The sequence below is a fragment of the Oncorhynchus keta genome, unplaced genomic scaffold, assembly GCF_023373465.1.
Source record: "Oncorhynchus keta strain PuntledgeMale-10-30-2019 unplaced genomic scaffold, Oket_V2 Un_contig_550_pilon_pilon, whole genome shotgun sequence".
Lineage (NCBI taxonomy): Eukaryota > Metazoa > Chordata > Actinopteri > Salmoniformes > Salmonidae > Oncorhynchus > Oncorhynchus keta.
In genome coordinates, this window is record NW_026288334.1 from 102,501 (window position 1) to 122,407 (window position 19,907).

The 19,907-nt window shown below is 38.6% G+C and overlaps 1 protein-coding gene and 1 pseudogene across 1 annotated transcript; one reads left to right on the forward strand and one right to left on the reverse strand.

Annotated features, from left to right (window-relative positions):
* LOC127925373 (ephrin-A2-like) overlaps positions 1-17,437 on the forward strand; it is a 21,953-nt pseudogene extending 4,516 nt beyond the window's left edge.
* A 1,118-nt stretch (positions 17,438-18,555) lies between these two features.
* LOC127925372 (coiled-coil domain-containing protein 122-like) lies at positions 18,556-19,285 on the reverse strand. Its single transcript, XM_052510261.1, has 2 exons — positions 19,171-19,285; positions 18,556-18,907 (listed from the first exon to the last, which is right to left on the reverse strand). The coding sequence occupies exons 1-2, from the start codon at positions 19,270-19,272 to the stop codon at positions 18,761-18,763; spliced, it is 249 nt and encodes an 82-aa protein (XP_052366221.1). The 5' UTR covers positions 19,273-19,285; the 3' UTR covers positions 18,556-18,760.
* Between the last annotated feature and the right edge of the window lie 622 nt (positions 19,286-19,907).

Consider the following 19,907-nt stretch of genomic DNA (forward strand, 5'->3'; position numbering starts at 1 on the left):
CTCCTCTCCTTTAAATGTAGTTCCTAATAGAGACATGATTCCTCTCCTTTAAATGTCGTTCTAATAGAGACATGAATAGAGACATGATTCCTCTCCTTTAAATGTAGTTCCTAATAGAGACATGACTCCTCTCCTTTAAATGTAGTTCCTAATAGAGACATGATTCCTCTCCTTTAAATGTCGTTCCTAATAGAGACATGAATAGAGACATGACTCCTCTCCTTTAAATGTAGTTCCTAATAGAGACATGATTCCTCTCCTTTAAATGTCGTTCCTAATAGAGACATGAATAGAGACATGACTCCTCTCCTTTAAATGTAGTTCCTAATAGAGACATGATTCCTCTCCTTTAAATGTCGTTCCTAATAGAGACATGAATAGAGACATGACTCCTCTCCTTTAAATGTAGTTCCTAATAGAGACATGATTCCTCTCCTTTAAATGTCGTTCCTAATAGAGACATGAATAGAGACATGACTCCTCTCCTTTAAATGTAGTTCCTAATAGAGACATGACTCCTCTCCTTTAAATGTAGTTCCTAATAGAGACATGATTCCTCTCCTTTAAATGTCGTTCCTAATAGAGACATGAATAGAGACATGACTCCTCTCCTTTAAATGTAGTTCCTAATAGAGACATGACTCCTCTCCTTTAAATGTAGTTCCTAATAGAGACATGATTCCTCTCCTTTAAATGTCGTTCCTAATAGAGACATGAATAGAGACATGACTCCTCTCCTTTAAATGTAGTTCCTAATAGAGACATGATTCCTCTCCTTTAAATGTCGTTCCTAATAGAGACATGAATAGAGACATGACTCCTCTCCTTTAAATGTAGTTCCTAATAGAGACATGATTCCTCTCCTTTAAATGTCGTTCCTAATAGAGACATGACTCCTCTCCTTTAAATGTAGTTCCTAATAGAGACATGACTCCTCTCCTTTAAATGTAGTTCCTAATAGAGACATGATTCCTCTCCTTTAAATGTCGTTCCTAATAGAGACATGAATAGAGACATGACTCCTCTCCTTTAAATGTAGTTCCTAATAGAGACATGACTCCTCTCCTTTAAATGTTGTTCCTAATAGAGACATGACTCCTCTCCTTTAAATGTAGTTCCTAATAGAGACATGACTCCTCTCCTTTAAATGTAGTTCCTAATAGAGACATGATTCCTCTCCTTTAAATGTCGTTCCTAATAGAGACATGAATAGAGACATGACTCCTCTCCTTTAAATGTCGTTCCTAATAGAGACATGACTCCTCTCCTTTAAATGTAGTTCCTAATAGACATGACTCCTCTCCTTTAAATGTCGTTCCTAATAGAGACATGACTCCTCTCCTTTAAATGTAGTTCCTAATAGAGACATGATTCCTCTCCTTTAAATGTCGTTCCTAATAGAGACATGAATAGAGACATGACTCCTCTCCTTTAAATGTAGTTCCTAATAGAGACATGACTCCTCTCCTTTAAATGTCGTTCCTAATAGAGACATGAATAGAGACATGACTCCTCTCCTTTAAATGTCGTTCCTAATAGAGACATGAATAGAGACATGACTCCTCTCCTTTAAATGTAGTTCCTAATAGAGACATGATTCCTCTCCTTTAAATGTCGTTCCTAATAGAGACATGAATAGAGACATGACTCCTCTCCTTTAAATGTCGTTCCTAATAGAGACATGATTCCTCTCCTTTAAATGTCGTTCCTAATAGAGACATGACTCCTCTCCTTTAAATGTAGTTCCTAATAGAGACATGACTCCTCTCCTTTAAATGTCGTTCCTAATAGAGACATGACTCCTCTCCTTTAAATGTCGTTCCTAATAGAGACATGAATAGAGACATGACTCCTCTCCTTTCAATGTCGTTCCTAATAGAGACATGACTCCTCTCCTTTAAATGTCGTTCCTAATAGAGACATGAATAGAGACATGACTCCTCTCCTTTAAATGTAGTTCCTAATAGAGACATGACTCCTCTCCTTTAAATGTCGTTCCTAATAGAGACATGATTCCTCTCCTTTAAATGTCGTTCCTAATAGAGACATGACTCCTCTCCTTTAAATGTAGTTCCTAATAGAGACATGACTCCTCTCCTTTAAATGTCGTTCCTAATAGAGACATGAATAGAGACATGACTCCTCTCCTTTAAATGTCGTTCCTAATAGAGACATGAATAGAGACATGACTCCTCTCCTTTAAATGTCGTTCCTAATAGAGACATGAATAGAGACATGACTCCTCTCCTTTAAATGTCGTTCCTAATAGAGACATGAATAGAGACATGACTCCTCTCCTTTAAATGTCGTTCCTAATAGAGACATGAATAGAGACATGACTCCTCTCCTTTAAATGTCGTTCCTAATAGAGACATGAATAGAGACATGACTCCTCTCCTTTAAATGTCGTTCCTAATAGAGACATGAATAGAGACATGACTCCTCTCCTTTAAATGTCGTTCCTAATAGAGACATGAATAGAGACATGACTCCTCTCCTTTAAATGTCGTTCCTAATAGAGACATGAATAGAGACATGACTCCTCTCCTTTAAATGTCGTTCCTAATAGAGACATGAATAGAGACATGATTCCTCTCCTTTAAATGTCGTTCCTAATAGAGACATGAATAGAGACATGACTCCTCTCCTTTAAATGTCGTTCCTAATAGAGACATGAATAGAGACATGACTCCTCTCCTTTAAATGTCGTTCCTAATAGAGACATGAATAGAGACATGACTCCTCTCCTTTAAATGTCGTTCCTAATAGAGACATGAATAGAGACATGACTCCTCTCCTTTAAATGTCGTTCCTAATAGAGACATGACTCCTCTCCTTTAAATGTCGTTCCTAATAGAGACATGAATAGAGACATGACTCCTCTCCTTTAAATGTCGTTCCTAATAGAGACATGACTCCTCTCCTTTAAATGTAGTTCCTAATAGAGACATGAATAGAGACATGATTCCTCTCCTTTAAATGTCGTTCCTAATAGAGACATGACTCCTCTCCTTTAAATGTCGTTCCTAATAGAGACATGAATAGAGACATGACTCCTCTCCTTTAAATGTCGTTCCTAATAGAGACATGAATAGAGACATGACTCCTCTCCTTTAAATGTCGTTCCTAATAGAGACATGAATAGAGACATGACTCCTCTCCTTTAAATGTCGTTCCTAATAGAGACATGAATAGAGACATGACTCCTCTCCTTTAAATGTCGTTCCTAATAGAGACATGAATAGAGACATGACTCCTCTCCTTTAAATGTAGTTCCTAATAGAGACATGAATAGAGACATGATTCCTCTCCTTTAAATGTCGTTCCTAATAGAGACATGACTCCTCTCCTTTAAATGTCGTTCCTAATAGAGACATGAATAGAGACATGACTCCTCTCCTTTAAATGTCGTTCCTAATAGAGACATGAATAGAGACATGACTCCTCTCCTTTAAATGTCGTTCCTAATAGAGACATGAATAGAGACATGACTCCTCTCCTTTAAATGTCGTTCCTAATAGAGACATGAATAGAGACATGACTCCTCTCCTTTAAATGTCGTTCCTAATAGAGACATGAATAGAGACATGACTCCTCTCCTTTAAATGTCGTTCCTAATAGAGACATGAATAGAGACATGACTCCTCTCCTTTAAATGTCGTTCCTAATAGAGACATGAATAGAGACATGACTCCTCTCCTTTAAATGTCGTTCCTAATAGAGACATGAATAGAGACATGACTCCTCTCCTTTAAATGTCGTTCCTAATAGAGACATGAATAGAGACATGACTCCTCTCCTTTAAATGTCGTTCCTAATAGAGACATGAATAGAGACATGACTCCTCTCCTTTAAATGTCGTTCCTAATAGAGACATGAATAGAGACATGACTCCATGACTCCTCCCTTTAAATGTCGTTCCTAATAGAGACATGAATAGAGACATGACTCCTCTCCTTTAAATGTAGTTCCTAATAGAGACATGAATAGAGACATGACTCCTCTCCTTTAAATGTCGTTCCTAATAGAGACATGAATAGAGACATGACTCCTCTCCTTTAAATGTCGTTCCTAATAGAGACATGAATAGAGACATGACTCCTCTCCTTTAAATGTCGTTCCTAATAGAGACATGAATAGAGACATGACTCCTCTCCTTTAAATGTCGTTCCTAATAGAGACATGAATAGAGACATGACTCCTCTCCTTTAAATGTCGTTCCTAATAGAGACATGAATAGAGACATGACTCCTCTCCTTTAAATGTCGTTCCTAATAGAGACATGAATAGAGACATGACTCCTCTCCTTTAAATGTCGTTCCTAATAGAGACATGAATAGAGACATGATTCCTCTCCTTTAAATGTCGTTCCTAATAGAGACATGAATAGAGACATGATTCCTCTCCTTTAAATGTCGTTCCTAATAGAGACATGAATAGAGACATGACTCCTCTCCTTTAAATGTCGTTCCTAATAGAGACATGAATAGAGACATGACTCCTCTCCTTTAAATGTCGTTCCTAATAGAGACATGAATAGAGACATGACTCCTCTCCTTTAAATGTCGTTCCTAATAGAGACATGAATAGAGACATGACTCCTCTCCTTTAAATGTCGTTCCTAATAGAGACATGAATAGAGACATGACTCCTCTCCTTTAAATGTCGTTCCTAATAGAGACATGAATAGAGACATGACTCCTCTCCTTTAAATGTCGTTCCTAATAGAGACATGAATAGAGACATGACTCCTCTCCTTTAAATGTCGTTCCTAATAGAGACATGAATAGAGACATGACTCCTCTCCTTTAAATGTCGTTCCTAATAGAGACATGAATAGAGACATGACTCCTCTCCTTTAAATGTCGTTCCTAATAGAGACATGAATAGAGACATGACTCCTCTCCTTTAAATGTCGTTCCTAATAGAGACATGAATAGAGACATGACTCCTCTCCTTTAAATGTCGTTCCTAATAGAGACATGAATAGAGACATGACTCCTCTCCTTTAAATGTCGTTCCTAATAGAGACATGAATAGAGACATGATTCCTCTCCTTTAAATGTCGTTCCTAATAGAGACATGAATAGAGACATGACTCCTCTCCTTTAAATGTCGTTCCTAATAGAGACATGAATAGAGACATGACTCCTCTCCTTTAAATGTCGTTCCTAATAGAGACATGAATAGAGACATGACTCCTCTCCTTTAAATGTCGTTCCTAATAGAGACATGAATAGAGACATGACTCCTCTCCTTTAAATGTCGTTCCTAATAGAGACATGAATAGAGACATGACTCCTCTCCTTTAAATGTAGTTCCTAATAGAGACATGAATAGAGACATGATTCCTCTCCTTTAAATGTCGTTCCTAATAGAGACATGACTCCTCTCCTTTAAATGTCGTTCCTAATAGAGACATGAATAGAGACATGACTCCTCTCCTTTAAATGTCGTTCCTAATAGAGACATGAATAGAGACATGACTCCTCTCCTTTAAATGTCGTTCCTAATAGAGACATGAATAGAGACATGACTCCTCTCCTTTAAATGTCGTTCCTAATAGAGACATGAATAGAGACATGACTCCTCTCCTTTAAATGTCGTTCCTAATAGAGACATGAATAGAGACATGACTCCTCTCCTTTAAATGTCGTTCCTAATAGAGACATGAATAGAGACATGACTCCTCTCCTTTAAATGTCGTTCCTAATAGAGACATGAATAGAGACATGACTCCTCTCCTTTAAATGTCGTTCCTAATAGAGACATGAATAGAGACATGACTCCTCTCCTTTAAATGTCGTTCCTAATAGAGACATGAATAGAGACATGACTCCTCTCCTTTAAATGTCGTTCCTAATAGAGACATGAATAGAGACATGACTCCTCTCCTTTAAATGTCGTTCCTAATAGAGACATGAATAGAGACATGACTCCTCTCCTTTAAATGTCGTTCCTAATAGAGACATGAATAGAGACATGACTCCTCTCCTTTAAATGTAGTTCCTAATAGAGACATGAATAGAGACATGACTCCTCTCCTTTAAATGTCGTTCCTAATAGAGACATGAATAGAGACATGACTCCTCTCCTTTAAATGTCGTTCCTAATAGAGACATGAATAGAGACATGACTCCTCTCCTTTAAATGTCGTTCCTAATAGAGACATGAATAGAGACATGACTCCTCTCCTTTAAATGTCGTTCCTAATAGAGACATGAATAGAGACATGACTCCTCTCCTTTAAATGTCGTTCCTAATAGAGACATGAATAGAGACATGACTCCTCTCCTTTAAATGTCGTTCCTAATAGAGACATGAATAGAGACATGACTCCTCTCCTTTAAATGTCGTTCCTAATAGAGACATGAATAGAGACATGATTCCTCTCCTTTAAATGTCGTTCCTAATAGAGACATGAATAGAGACATGATTCCTCTCCTTTAAATGTCGTTCCTAATAGAGACATGAATAGAGACATGACTCCTCTCCTTTAAATGTCGTTCCTAATAGAGACATGAATAGAGACATGACTCCTCTCCTTTAAATGTCGTTCCTAATAGAGACATGAATAGAGACATGACTCCTCTCCTTTAAATGTCGTTCCTAATAGAGACATGAATAGAGACATGACTCCTCTCCTTTAAATGTCGTTCCTAATAGAGACATGAATAGAGACATGACTCCTCTCCTTTAAATGTCGTTCCTAATAGAGACATGAATAGAGACATGACTCCTCTCCTTTAAATGTCGTTCCTAATAGAGACATGAATAGAGACATGACTCCTCTCCTTTAAATGTCGTTCCTAATAGAGACATGAATAGAGACATGACTCCTCTCCTTTAAATGTCGTTCCTAATAGAGACATGAATAGAGACATGACTCCTCTCCTTTAAATGTCGTTCCTAATAGAGACATGAATAGAGACATGACTCCTCTCCTTTAAATGTCGTTCCTAATAGAGACATGAATAGAGACATGACTCCTCTCCTTTAAATGTCGTTCCTAATAGAGACATGAATAGAGACATGACTCCTCTCCTTTAAATGTCGTTCCTAATAGAGACATGAATAGAGACATGACTCCTCTCCTTTAAATGTCGTTCCTAATAGAGACATGAATAGAGACATGACTCCTCTCCTTTAAATGTCGTTCCTAATAGAGACATGAATAGAGACATGACTCCTCTCCTTTAAATGTCGTTCCTAATAGAGACATGAATAGAGACATGACTCCTCTCCTTTAAATGTCGTTCCTAATAGAGACATGAATAGAGACATGACTCCTCTCCTTTAAATGTCGTTCCTAATAGAGACATGAATAGAGACATGACTCCTCTCCTTTAAATGTCGTTCCTAATAGAGACATGACTCCTCTCCTTTAAATGTCGTTCCTAATAGAGACATGAATAGAGACATGACTCCTCTCCTTTAAATGTCGTTCCTAATAGAGACATGAATAGAGACATGACTCCTCTCCTTTAAATGTCGTTCCTAATAGAGACATGAATAGAGACATGACTCCTCTCCTTTAAATGTCGTTCCTAATAGAGACATGAATAGAGACATGACTCCTCTCCTTTAAATGTCGTTCCTAATAGAGACATGAATAGAGACATGACTCCTCTCCTTTAAATGTAGTTCCTAATAGAGACATGAATAGAGACATGACTCCTCTCCTTTAAATGTAGTTCCTAATAGAGACATGAATAGAGACATGACTCCTCTCCTTTAAATGTAGTTCCTAATAGAGACATGAATAGAGACATGACTCCTCTCCTTTAAATGTCGTTCCTAATAGAGACATGAATAGAGACATGACTCCTCTCCTTTAAATGTCGTTCCTAATAGAGACATGAATAGAGACATGACTCCTCTCCTTTAAATGTCGTTCCTAATAGAGACATGAATAGAGACATGACTCCTCTCCTTTAAATGTCGTTCCTAATAGAGACATGAATAGAGACATGACTCCTCTCCTTTAAATGTCGTTCCTAATAGAGACATGAATAGAGACATGACTCCTCTCCTTTAAATGTCGTTCCTAATAGAGACATGAATAGAGACATGACTCCTCTCCTTTAAATGTCGTTCCTAATAGAGACATGAATAGAGACATGACTCCTCTCCTTTAAATGTCGTTCCTAATAGAGACATGAATAGAGACATGACTCCTCTCCTTTAAATGTCGTTCCTAATAGAGACATGAATAGAGACATGACTCCTCTCCTTTAAATGTCGTTCCTAATAGAGACATGAATAGAGACATGACTCCTCTCCTTTAAATGTCGTTCCTAATAGAGACATGAATAGAGACATGACTCCTCTCCTTTAAATGTCGTTCCTAATAGAGACATGAATAGAGACATGACTCCTCTCCTTTAAATGTCGTTCCTAATAGAGACATGAATAGAGACATGACTCCTCTCCTTTAAATGTCGTTCCTAATAGAGACATGACTCCTCTCCTTTAAATGTCGTTCCTAATAGAGACATGAATAGAGACATGACTCCTCTCCTTTAAATGTCGTTCCTAATAGAGACATGAATAGAGACATGACTCCTCTCCTTTAAATGTCGTTCCTAATAGAGACATGAATAGAGACATGACTCCTCTCCTTTAAATGTCGTTCCTAATAGAGACATGAATAGAGACATGACTCCTCTCCTTTAAATGTCGTTCCTAATAGAGACATGACTCCTCTCCTTTAAATGTCGTTCCTAATAGAGACATGAATAGAGACATGACTCCTCTCCTTTAAATGTCGTTCCTAATAGAGACATGAATAGAGACATGACTCCTCTCCTTTAAATGTAGTTCCTAATAGAGACATGACTCCTCTCCTTTAAATGTCGTTCCTAATAGAGACATGAATAGAGACATGATTCCTCTCCTTTAAATGTCGTTCCTAATAGAGACATGAATAGAGACATGATTCCTCTCCTTTAAATGTCGTTCCTAATAGAGACATGAATAGAGACATGACTCCTCTCCTTTAAATGTCGTTCCTAATAGAGACATGAATAGAGACATGACTCCTCTCCTTTAAATGTCGTTCCTAATAGAGACATGAATAGAGACATGACTCCTCTCCTTTAAATGTCGTTCCTAATAGAGACATGACTCCTCTCCTTTAAATGTCGTTCCTAATAGAGACATGAATAGAGACATGACTCCTCTCCTTTAAATGTCGTTCCTAATAGAGACATGAATAGAGACATGACTCCTCTCCTTTAAATGTCGTTCCTAATAGAGACATGAATAGAGACATGACTCCTCTCCTTTAAATGTCGTTCCTAATAGAGACATGAATAGAGACATGACTCCTCTCCTTTAAATGTCGTTCCTAATAGAGACATGAATAGAGACATGACTCCTCTCCTTTAAATGTAGTTCCTAATAGAGACATGAATAGAGACATGACTCCTCTCCTTTAAATGTAGTTCCTAATAGAGACATGAATAGAGACATGACTCCTCTCCTTTAAATGTAGTTCCTAATAGAGACATGAATAGAGACATGACTCCTCTCCTTTAAATGTCGTTCCTAATAGAGACATGAATAGAGACATGACTCCTCTCCTTTAAATGTCGTTCCTAATAGAGACATGAATAGAGACATGACTCCTCTCCTTTAAATGTCGTTCCTAATAGAGACATGAATAGAGACATGACTCCTCTCCTTTAAATGTCGTTCCTAATAGAGACATGAATAGAGACATGACTCCTCTCCTTTAAATGTCGTTCCTAATAGAGACATGAATAGAGACATGACTCCTCTCCTTTAAATGTCGTTCCTAATAGAGACATGAATAGAGACATGACTCCTCTCCTTTAAATGTCGTTCCTAATAGAGACATGAATAGAGACATGACTCCTCTCCTTTAAATGTCGTTCCTAATAGAGACATGAATAGAGACATGACTCCTCTCCTTTAAATGTCGTTCCTAATAGAGACATGAATAGAGACATGACTCCTCTCCTTTAAATGTCGTTCCTAATAGAGACATGAATAGAGACATGACTCCTCTCCTTTAAATGTCGTTCCTAATAGAGACATGAATAGAGACATGACTCCTCTCCTTTAAATGTCGTTCCTAATAGAGACATGAATAGAGACATGACTCCTCTCCTTTAAATGTCGTTCCTAATAGAGACATGAATAGAGACATGACTCCTCTCCTTTAAATGTCGTTCCTAATAGAGACATGAATAGAGACATGACTCCTCTCCTTTAAATGTCGTTCCTAATAGAGACATGAATAGAGACATGACTCCTCTCCTTTAAATGTAGTTCCTAATAGAGACATGACTCCTCTCCTTTAAATGTAGTTCCTAATAGAGACATGAATAGAGACATGATTCCTCTCCTTTAAATGTCGTTCCTAATAGAGACATGAATAGAGACTCCTCTCCTTTAAATGTCGTTCCTAATAGAGACATGAATAGAGACATGACTCCTCTCCTTTAAATGTCGTTCCTAATAGAGACATGAATAGAGACATGACTCCTCTCCTTTAAATGTCGTTCCTAATAGAGACATGAATAGAGACATGACTCCTCTCCTTTAAATGTCGTTCCTAATAGAGACATGAATAGAGACATGACTCCTCTCCTTTAAATGTCGTTCCTAATAGAGACATGAATAGAGACATGACTCCTCTCCTTTAAATGTAGTTCCTAATAGAGACATGAATAGAGACATGATTCCTCTCCTTTAAATGTCGTTCCTAATAGAGACATGACTCCTCTCCTTTAAATGTCGTTCCTAATAGAGACATGAATAGAGACATGACTCCTCTCCTTTAAATGTCGTTCCTAATAGAGACATGAATAGAGACATGACTCCTCTCCTTTAAATGTCGTTCCTAATAGAGACATGAATAGAGACATGACTCCTCTCCTTTAAATGTCGTTCCTAATAGAGACATGAATAGAGACATGACTCCTCTCCTTTAAATGTCGTTCCTAATAGAGACATGAATAGAGACATGACTCCTCTCCTTTAAATGTCGTTCCTAATAGAGACATGAATAGAGACATGACTCCTCTCCTTTAAATGTCGTTCCTAATAGAGACATGAATAGAGACATGACTCCTCTCCTTTAAATGTCGTTCCTAATAGAGACATGAATAGAGACATGACTCCTCTCCTTTAAATGTCGTTCCTAATAGAGACATGAATAGAGACATGACTCCTCTCCTTTAAATGTCGTTCCTAATAGAGACATGAATAGAGACATGACTCCTCTCCTTTAAATGTCGTTCTAATAGAGACTAATAGAGACATGACATGAATAGAGACATGACTCCTCTCCTTTAAATGTCGTTCCTAATAGAGACATGAATAGAGACATGACTCCTCTCCTTTAAATGTAGTTCCTAATAGAGACATGAATAGAGACATGACTCCTCTCCTCCTTTAAATGTCGTTCCTAATAGAGACATGAATAGAGACATGACTCCTCTCCTTTAAATGTCGTTCCTAATAGAGACATGAATAGAGACATGACTCCTCTCCTTTAAATGTCGTTCCTAATAGAGACATGAATAGAGACATGACTCCTCTCCTTTAAATGTCGTTCCTAATAGAGACATGAATAGAGACATGACTCCTCTCCTTTAAATGTCGTTCCTAATAGAGACATGAATAGAGACATGACTCCTCTCCTTTAAATGTCGTTCCTAATAGAGACATGAATAGAGACATGACTCCTCTCCTTTAAATGTCGTTCCTAATAGAGACATGAATAGAGACATGATTCCTCTCCTTTAAATGTCGTTCCTAATAGAGACATGAATAGAGACATGATTCCTCTCCTTTAAATGTCGTTCCTAATAGAGACATGAATAGAGACATGACTCCTCTCCTTTAAATGTCGTTCCTAATAGAGACATGAATAGAGACATGACTCCTCTCCTTTACTCCTCTCCTTTAAATGTCGTTCCTAATAGAGACATGAATAGAGACATGACTCCTCTCCTTTAAATGTCGTTCCTAATAGAGACATGAATAGAGACATGACTCCTCTCCTTTAAATGTCGTTCCTAATAGAGACATGAATAGAGACATGACTCCTCTCCTTTAAATGTCGTTCCTAATAGAGACATGAATAGAGACATGACTCCTCTCCTTTAAATGTCGTTCCTAATAGAGACATGAATAGAGACATGACTCCTCTCCTTTAAATGTCGTTCCTAATAGAGACATGAATAGAGACATGACTCCTCTCCTTTAAATGTCGTTCCTAATAGAGACATGAATAGAGACATGACTCCTCTCCTTTAAATGTCGTTCCTAATAGAGACATGAATAGAGACATGACTCCTCTCCTTTAAATGTCGTTCCTAATAGAGACATGAATAGAGACATGACTCCTCTCCTTTAAATGTCGTTCCTAATAGAGACATGAATAGAGACATGACTCCTCTCCTTTAAATGTCGTTCCTAATAGAGACATGAATAGAGACATGACTCCTCTCCTTTAAATGTCGTTCCTAATAGAGACATGAATAGAGACATGACTCCTCTCCTTTAAATGTCGTTCCTAATAGAGACATGAATAGAGACATGACTCCTCTCCTTTAAATGTCGTTCCTAATAGAGACATGAATAGAGACATGACTCCTCTCCTTTAAATGTCGTTCCTAATAGAGACATGAATAGAGACATGACTCCTCTCCTTTAAATGTCGTTCCTAATAGAGACATGAATAGAGACATGACTCCTCTCCTTTAAATGTCGTAATAGAGACATGAATAGAGACATGACTCCTCTCCTTTAAATGTCGTTCCTGAATAGAGACTTTAAATGAATAGAGACATGAATGACATGACTCCTCTCCTTTAAATGTCGTTCCTAATAGAGACATGAATAGAGACATGACTCCTCTCCTTTAAATGTCGTTCCTAATAGAGACATGAATAGAGACATGACTCCTCTCCTTTAAATGTCGTTCCTAATAGAGACATGAATAGAGACATGACTCCTCTCCTTTAAATGTCGTTCCTAATAGAGACATGAATAGAGACATGACTCCTCTCCTTTAAATGTAGTTCCTAATAGAGACATGAATAGAGACATGACTCCTCTCCTTTAAATGTAGTTCCTAATAGAGACATGAATAGAGACATGACTCCTCTCCTTTAAATGTCGTTCCTAATAGAGACATGAATAGAGACATGACTCCTCTCCTTTAAATGTCGTTCCTAATAGAGACATGAATAGAGACATGACTCCTCTCCTTTAAATGTGTTCCTAATAGAGACATGAATAGAGACATGACTCCTCTCCTTTAAATGTCGTTCCTAATAGAGACATGAATAGAGACATGACTCCTCTCCTTTAAATGTCGTTCCTAATAGAGACATGAATAGAGACATGACTCCTCTCCTTTAAATGTCGTTCCTAATAGAGACATGAATAGAGACATGACTCCTCTCCTTTAAATGTCGTTCCTAATAGAGACATGAATAGAGACATGACTCCTCTCCTTTAAATGTCGTTCCTAATAGAGACATGAATAGAGACATGACTCCTCTCCTTTAAATGTCGTTCCTAATAGAGACATGAATAGAGACATGACTCCTCTCCTTTAAATGTCGTTCCTAATAGAGACATGAATAGAGACATGACTCCTCTCCTTTAAATGTCGTTCCTAATAGAGACATGAATAGAGACATGACTCCTCTCCTTTAAATGTCGTTCCTAATAGAGACATGAATAGAGACATGACTCCTCTCCTTTAAATGTCGTTCCTAATAGAGACATGAATAGAGACATGACTCCTCTCCTTTAAATGTCGTTCCTAATAGAGACATGAATAGAGACATGACTCCTCTCCTTTAAATGTCGTTCCTAATAGAGACATGAATAGAGACATGACTCCTCTCCTTTAAATGTCGTTCCTAATAGAGACATGAATAGAGACATGACTCCTCTCCTTTAAATGTCGTTCCTAATAGAGACATGAATAGATGACTAATAGAGACATGAATAGAGACATGACTCCTCTCCTTTAAATGTCGTTCCTAATAGAGACATGAATAGAGACATGACTCCTCTCCTTTAAATGTCGTTCCTAATAGAGACATGACTCCTCTCCTTTAAATGTCGTTCCTAATAGAGACATGAATAGAGACATGACTCCTCTCCTTTAAATGTCGTTCCTAATAGAGACATGAATAGAGACATGACTCCTCTCCTTTAAATGTAGTTCCTAATAGAGACATGACTCCTCTCCTTTAAATGTCGTTCCTAATAGAGACATGAATAGAGACATGATTCCTCTCCTTTAAATGTCGTTCCTAATAGAGACATGAATAGAGACATGATTCCTCTCCTTTAAATGTCGTTCCTAATAGAGACATGAATAGAGACATGACTCCTCTCCTTTAAATGTCGTTCCTAATAGAGACATGAATAGAGACATGACTCCTCTCCTTTAAATGTCGTTCCTAATAGAGACATGAATAGAGACATGACTCCTCTCCTTTAAATGTCGTTCCTAATAGAGACATGACTCCTCTCCTTTAAATGTCGTTCCTAATAGAGACATGAATAGAGACATGACTCCTCTCCTTTAAATGTCGTTCCTAATAGAGACATGAATAGAGACATGACTCCTCTCCTTTAAATGTCGTTCCTAATAGAGACATGAATAGAGACATGACTCCTCTCCTTTAAATGTCGTTCCTAATAGAGACATGAATAGAGACATGACTCCTCTCCTTTAAATGTCGTTCCTAATAGAGACATGAATAGAGACATGACTCCTCTCCTTTAAATGTAGTTCCTAATAGAGACATGAATAGAGACATGACTCCTCTCCTTTAAATGTAGTTCCTAATAGAGACATGAATAGAGACATGACTCCTCTCCTTTAAATGTAGTTCCTAATAGAGACATGAATAGAGACATGACTCCTCTCCTTTAAATGTCGTTCCTAATAGAGACATGAATAGAGACATGACTCCTCTCCTTTAAATGTCGTTCCTAATAGAGACATGAATAGAGACATGACTCCTCTCCTTTAAATGTCGTTCCTAATAGAGACATGAATAGAGACATGACTCCTCTCCTTTAAATGTCGTTCCTAATAGAGACATGAATAGAGACATGACTCCTCTCCTTTAAATGTCGTTCCTAATAGAGACATGAATAGAGACATGACTCCTCTCCTTTAAATGTCGTTCCTAATAGAGACATGAATAGAGACATGACTCCTCTCCTTTAAATGTCGTTCCTAATAGAGACATGAATAGAGACATGACTCCTCTCCTTTAAATGTCGTTCCTAATAGAGACATGAATAGAGACATGACTCCTCTCCTTTAAATGTCGTTCCTAATAGAGACATGAATAGAGACATGACTCCTCTCCTTTAAATGTCGTTCCTAATAGAGACATGAATAGAGACATGACTCCTCTCCTTTAAATGTCGTTCCTAATAGAGACATGAATAGAGACATGACTCCTCTCCTTTAAATGTCGTTCCTAATAGAGACATGAATAGAGACATGACTCCTCTCCTTTAAATGTCGTTCCTAATAGAGACATGAATAGAGACATGACTCCTCTCCTTTAAATGTCGTTCCTAATAGAGACATGACTCCTCTCCTTTAAATGTCGTTCCTAATAGAGACATGAATAGAGACATGACTCCTCTCCTTTAAATGTCGTTCCTAATAGAGACATGAATAGAGACATGACTCCTCTCCTTTAAATGTCGTTCCTAATAGAGACATGAATAGAGACATGACTCCTCTCCTTTAAATGTCGTTCCTAATAGAGACATGAATAGAGACATGACTCCTCTCCTTTAAATGTCGTTCCTAATAGAGACATGACTCCTCTCCTTTAAATGTCGTTCCTAATAGAGACATGAATAGAGACATGACTCCTCTCCTTTAAATGTCGTTCCTAATAGAGACATGAATAGAGACATGACTCCTCTCCTTTAAATGTAGTTCCTAATAGAGACATGACTCCTCTCCTTTAAATGTCGTTCCTAATAGAGACATGAATAGAGACATGATTCCTCTCCTTTAAATGTCGTTCCTAATAGAGACATGAATAGAGACATGATTCCTCTCCTTTAAATGTCGTTCCTAATAGAGACATGAATAGAGACATGACTCCTCTCCTTTAAATGTCGTTCCTAATAGAGACATGAATAGAGACATGACTCCTCTCCTTTAAATGTCGTTCCTAATAGAGACATGAATAGAGACATGACTCCTCTCCTTTAAATGTCGTTCCTAATAGAGACATGAATAGAGACATGACTCCTCTCCTTTAAATGTCGTTCCTAATAGAGACATGAATAGAGACATGACTCCTCTCCTTTAAATGTCGTTCCTAATAGAGACATGAATAGAGACATGACTCCTCTCCTTTAAATGTCGTTCCTAATAGAGACATGAATAGAGACATGACTCCTCTCCTTTAAATGTCGTTCCTAATAGAGACATGAATAGAGACATGACTCCTCTCCTTTAAATGTCGTTCCTAATAGAGACATGAATAGAGACATGACTCCTCTCCTTTAAATGTCGTTCCTAATAGAGACATGAATAGAGACATGACTCCTCTCCTTTAAATGTCGTTCCTAATAGAGACATGAATAGAGACATGACTCCTCTCCTTTAAATGTCGTTCCTAATAGAGACATGACTCCTCTCCTTTAAATGTCGTTCCTAATAGAGACATGAATAGAGACATGACTCCTCTCCTTTAAATGTAGTTCCTAATAGAGACATGACTCCTCTCCTTTAAATGTAGTTCCTAATAGAGACATGAATAGAGACATGACTCCTCTCCTTTAAATGTAGTTCCTAATAGAGACATGACTCCTCTCCTTTAAATGTAGTTCCTAATAGAGACATGAATAGAGACATGTATCTGGAACTCCAACACGTTCTTATTATTATTTTCAGTCTATTTTAGTAATTGTCTCTCCATTCTGTTGTTCTCTCTCTCCAATCAGTTGGTTGTTTAGATTTCTTTCACTCTACTTTCAAATGCTTCTATCATTTTTCTCCGCTTTCAGATGGTTCTGGCCTTCTCTTTCTCTCTGTTCGATTCTGTCCCATCTCTCCTTTCAGATTGTTCTGGCCTTCTCTTTCTCTCTGTTCTATTCTGTCCTATCTCTCCTTTCAGATGTTTTCTGTCCTCTCTGTTCTGTTGTTTTCTTTCTGTCTGTTCAGACTTCAGTGTTTTCACTCTCTGTTGAGTCATGCTGTCATTCTCTGTCTGTTCCAGGCAGTTCAGGGTTTGACTCTCCAGAGCCCTTTCTGACTGATGGAGCTGCAGACTGGAGCCCAGAGTCCCTGCTAGCCCCAGCCCTAATACCCAGCCTGGCCTCACTGCTACTGGGCTTCCTCTCATCGCTGTGACCCCCCTCCACTGGAGCAAGACCTAGACCAGGGTCTTTGCTGGAAGACTGCCTGTAGGACTGCCTGGCTGGCTGTCCCTCAAACTCCCACACGCTCAGGGAGAAACTCTCTTTCAGTCCTGGATTAAAAACCACTGTGGGCCCCCAGGACAAGCATTTACAGCCCCTGGGCTAATTAATGGATGAAGAGCCCTTGTCTAAACTTAACCCTATAACCCCTTGGGTGTCTGAAGGGACATGGATGGGGGTGGTGGTACTTGGCTGGACACACGCATGCCTGACCACTGTGAATCTGGACTGAACTGACTAAACTGATGGTGTTTCTGTTATGTTTACATGATCACATATAATTTAATTGAAGTTGGTCCTACAGATGATGTCATGGTTATATTTGAAATGGACAGTTAATTAGAATTCCAAAGTGCAGCTTCTGATCTGACACTCAGAAACCTTCTGATGGACAGAGAAACGACTCAACTATATTTACTGCTGCAACCCCCAGCCCACAGAGCGAAGAGGAGAAGGAAGTGGAGAGGGAAATAAACAAAGGAGAGAGAAAGAAAGAGAGTCTCTGGGGACCGAGACTTCTTTAATGTCGGGAAACAAACAAGAACACTGACACGTTTCTACTCTGTTTCATCTTATTTTTGTTCCGTTTAAAAGCACCATCAATTATTAATATGTGTGAGAGAGAGTGAGGGAGAGAAAGGAAATTTTGGTCCCTACTTTATTCTCTAACCCTAAAACTGTTGATGATGACTCAGTATTCTGTTCCTCTGATGTTGCGTGTCTTAGTGTGTAATCCGCCGGTAGTTGGTTCTATCATGTACAGCATTTACGCTAAGGCGATCCCTGCCATGGTTTAATGTATAAAAGGTTTCCTTCACGTCTCCATCTTATCAGTTTGTCTCCTGTTCTGATCTGTTGTTTTTGTCAAGATGATGAGAAACAGGAGAGAAACACACCAATAAATATTGTTTTGTCTACAAAGTGACTGACAGTGATTATTGTCTTCTATACAGTAACACAGGAATAGTTGCTATTTCTTAATTGGTTGACACCATTGCCCTCTGCTGGTCAGTGAGTGTCACAGTTTTACCTCTAAATTCAGGGGGAAACCCAAGTTATTTATAATGGGGAGGGAAAGGGAGTTCTCTGTAAAGACATGTTTTTGTTTAATGGCTTTCCAATTCATTACTTTCACTGAAAAAAAAAGAGAGAGAAAAGTGTAAAAAAAAGAAAATGAACAGCAACAGTTATGCACAGACCTACACTAGTGCCTGAAGTATGTCTTGGTTAGGGAAAACTGCTAGCCTTAGGTCATACTAACAAAACATACAGTTTTATGAACCAGAATGCTAACTTATGGCAACTCGAGGTGTCTCTTGAGGTCCTGGATCTCTCTCTCCATGTGGTAGATATCATCAGACAACTGCCTGTGGCCAGACTGGGCCTTCATCAGTTGGCAGTGGAGACGCTTCACGATGGCATCGTACCGTCTGTTCTGGATCTGAGAACAACACATTTGGGTTTTAAACAGATATTGTACTTTTTGATTTTTGTTGACATTGTCCTGCATTTCTTTCCTTTTTGTATGTACAACACTTTGAGCTGCATGTTCGAAAGGTACCAGATAAATAGTTATTCTTATTATGAATACTGTACATGGTGGGTCTTTATCTGACATTAACTGTCTGGAGTGAGTTCTTTTCTGTTGGATTAGAGGAAAAAGGGGGTAAGTGAGCATCAGACAATAGGGATTCACTACCGTACCTCGATATGCTTCTTGATCAGTGTGTGACTCTCAAACTCCTTCAGGATGAGCTCTCTTCTCTCAGTCACCATCTTCCTCCGGTCTGAGATCTGCCCCCTCATGTCATCCAACTCTTTCTGTCAAGAGATTGCAGTTTTATTATTGATTCACGATAACAACTTGCGACCAGACGAATTGGAGAAGACAGGGATCACAGGACCAATTTTTTTTTTTTTTTTTACATATCCCATATGACTGTAATCTGTCATCTACACTGGTTCCTCAGCTGCTCTGACCTGTGCCTGCTTCACAGCGTTCCCCTCTGGGTTCTCCAAGTCGGCCCTCAGCTCCTCTCTCCTCTCTGTGAGCACTCTGACCAGAGCCCTCTTCTCCACTAGCTCCTTGTGAGACCTCAGTCTGGCTCTCTGCTTGAAAGACGGCTGTCCGGTGGCCCTCCATCTTGTTCCGGTAGGTGTTGTAACCGGCCAGCACACGGCTAAAGTTGTCCTCCTCTTCCTCGATCAGCAGTCGGAGCTCTGTGTTTTCGTTGTAGACGGTGACGGAACGCAAGCCCAGGTCTTGCATGTGTCGCTGCAGGTGTTCCATCTCACCCTCCAGGATGAGAATCTGCCTCACGTTGGATTTTAACTCCACTTCAGCTTCTTTGCCTTTCTTCTCAATGTCTGATAGTATGACCTGGTAGCAGATGAAAACAACATTGCTTTACACTGAGTGTTAAAACAAATGTTCCGATATT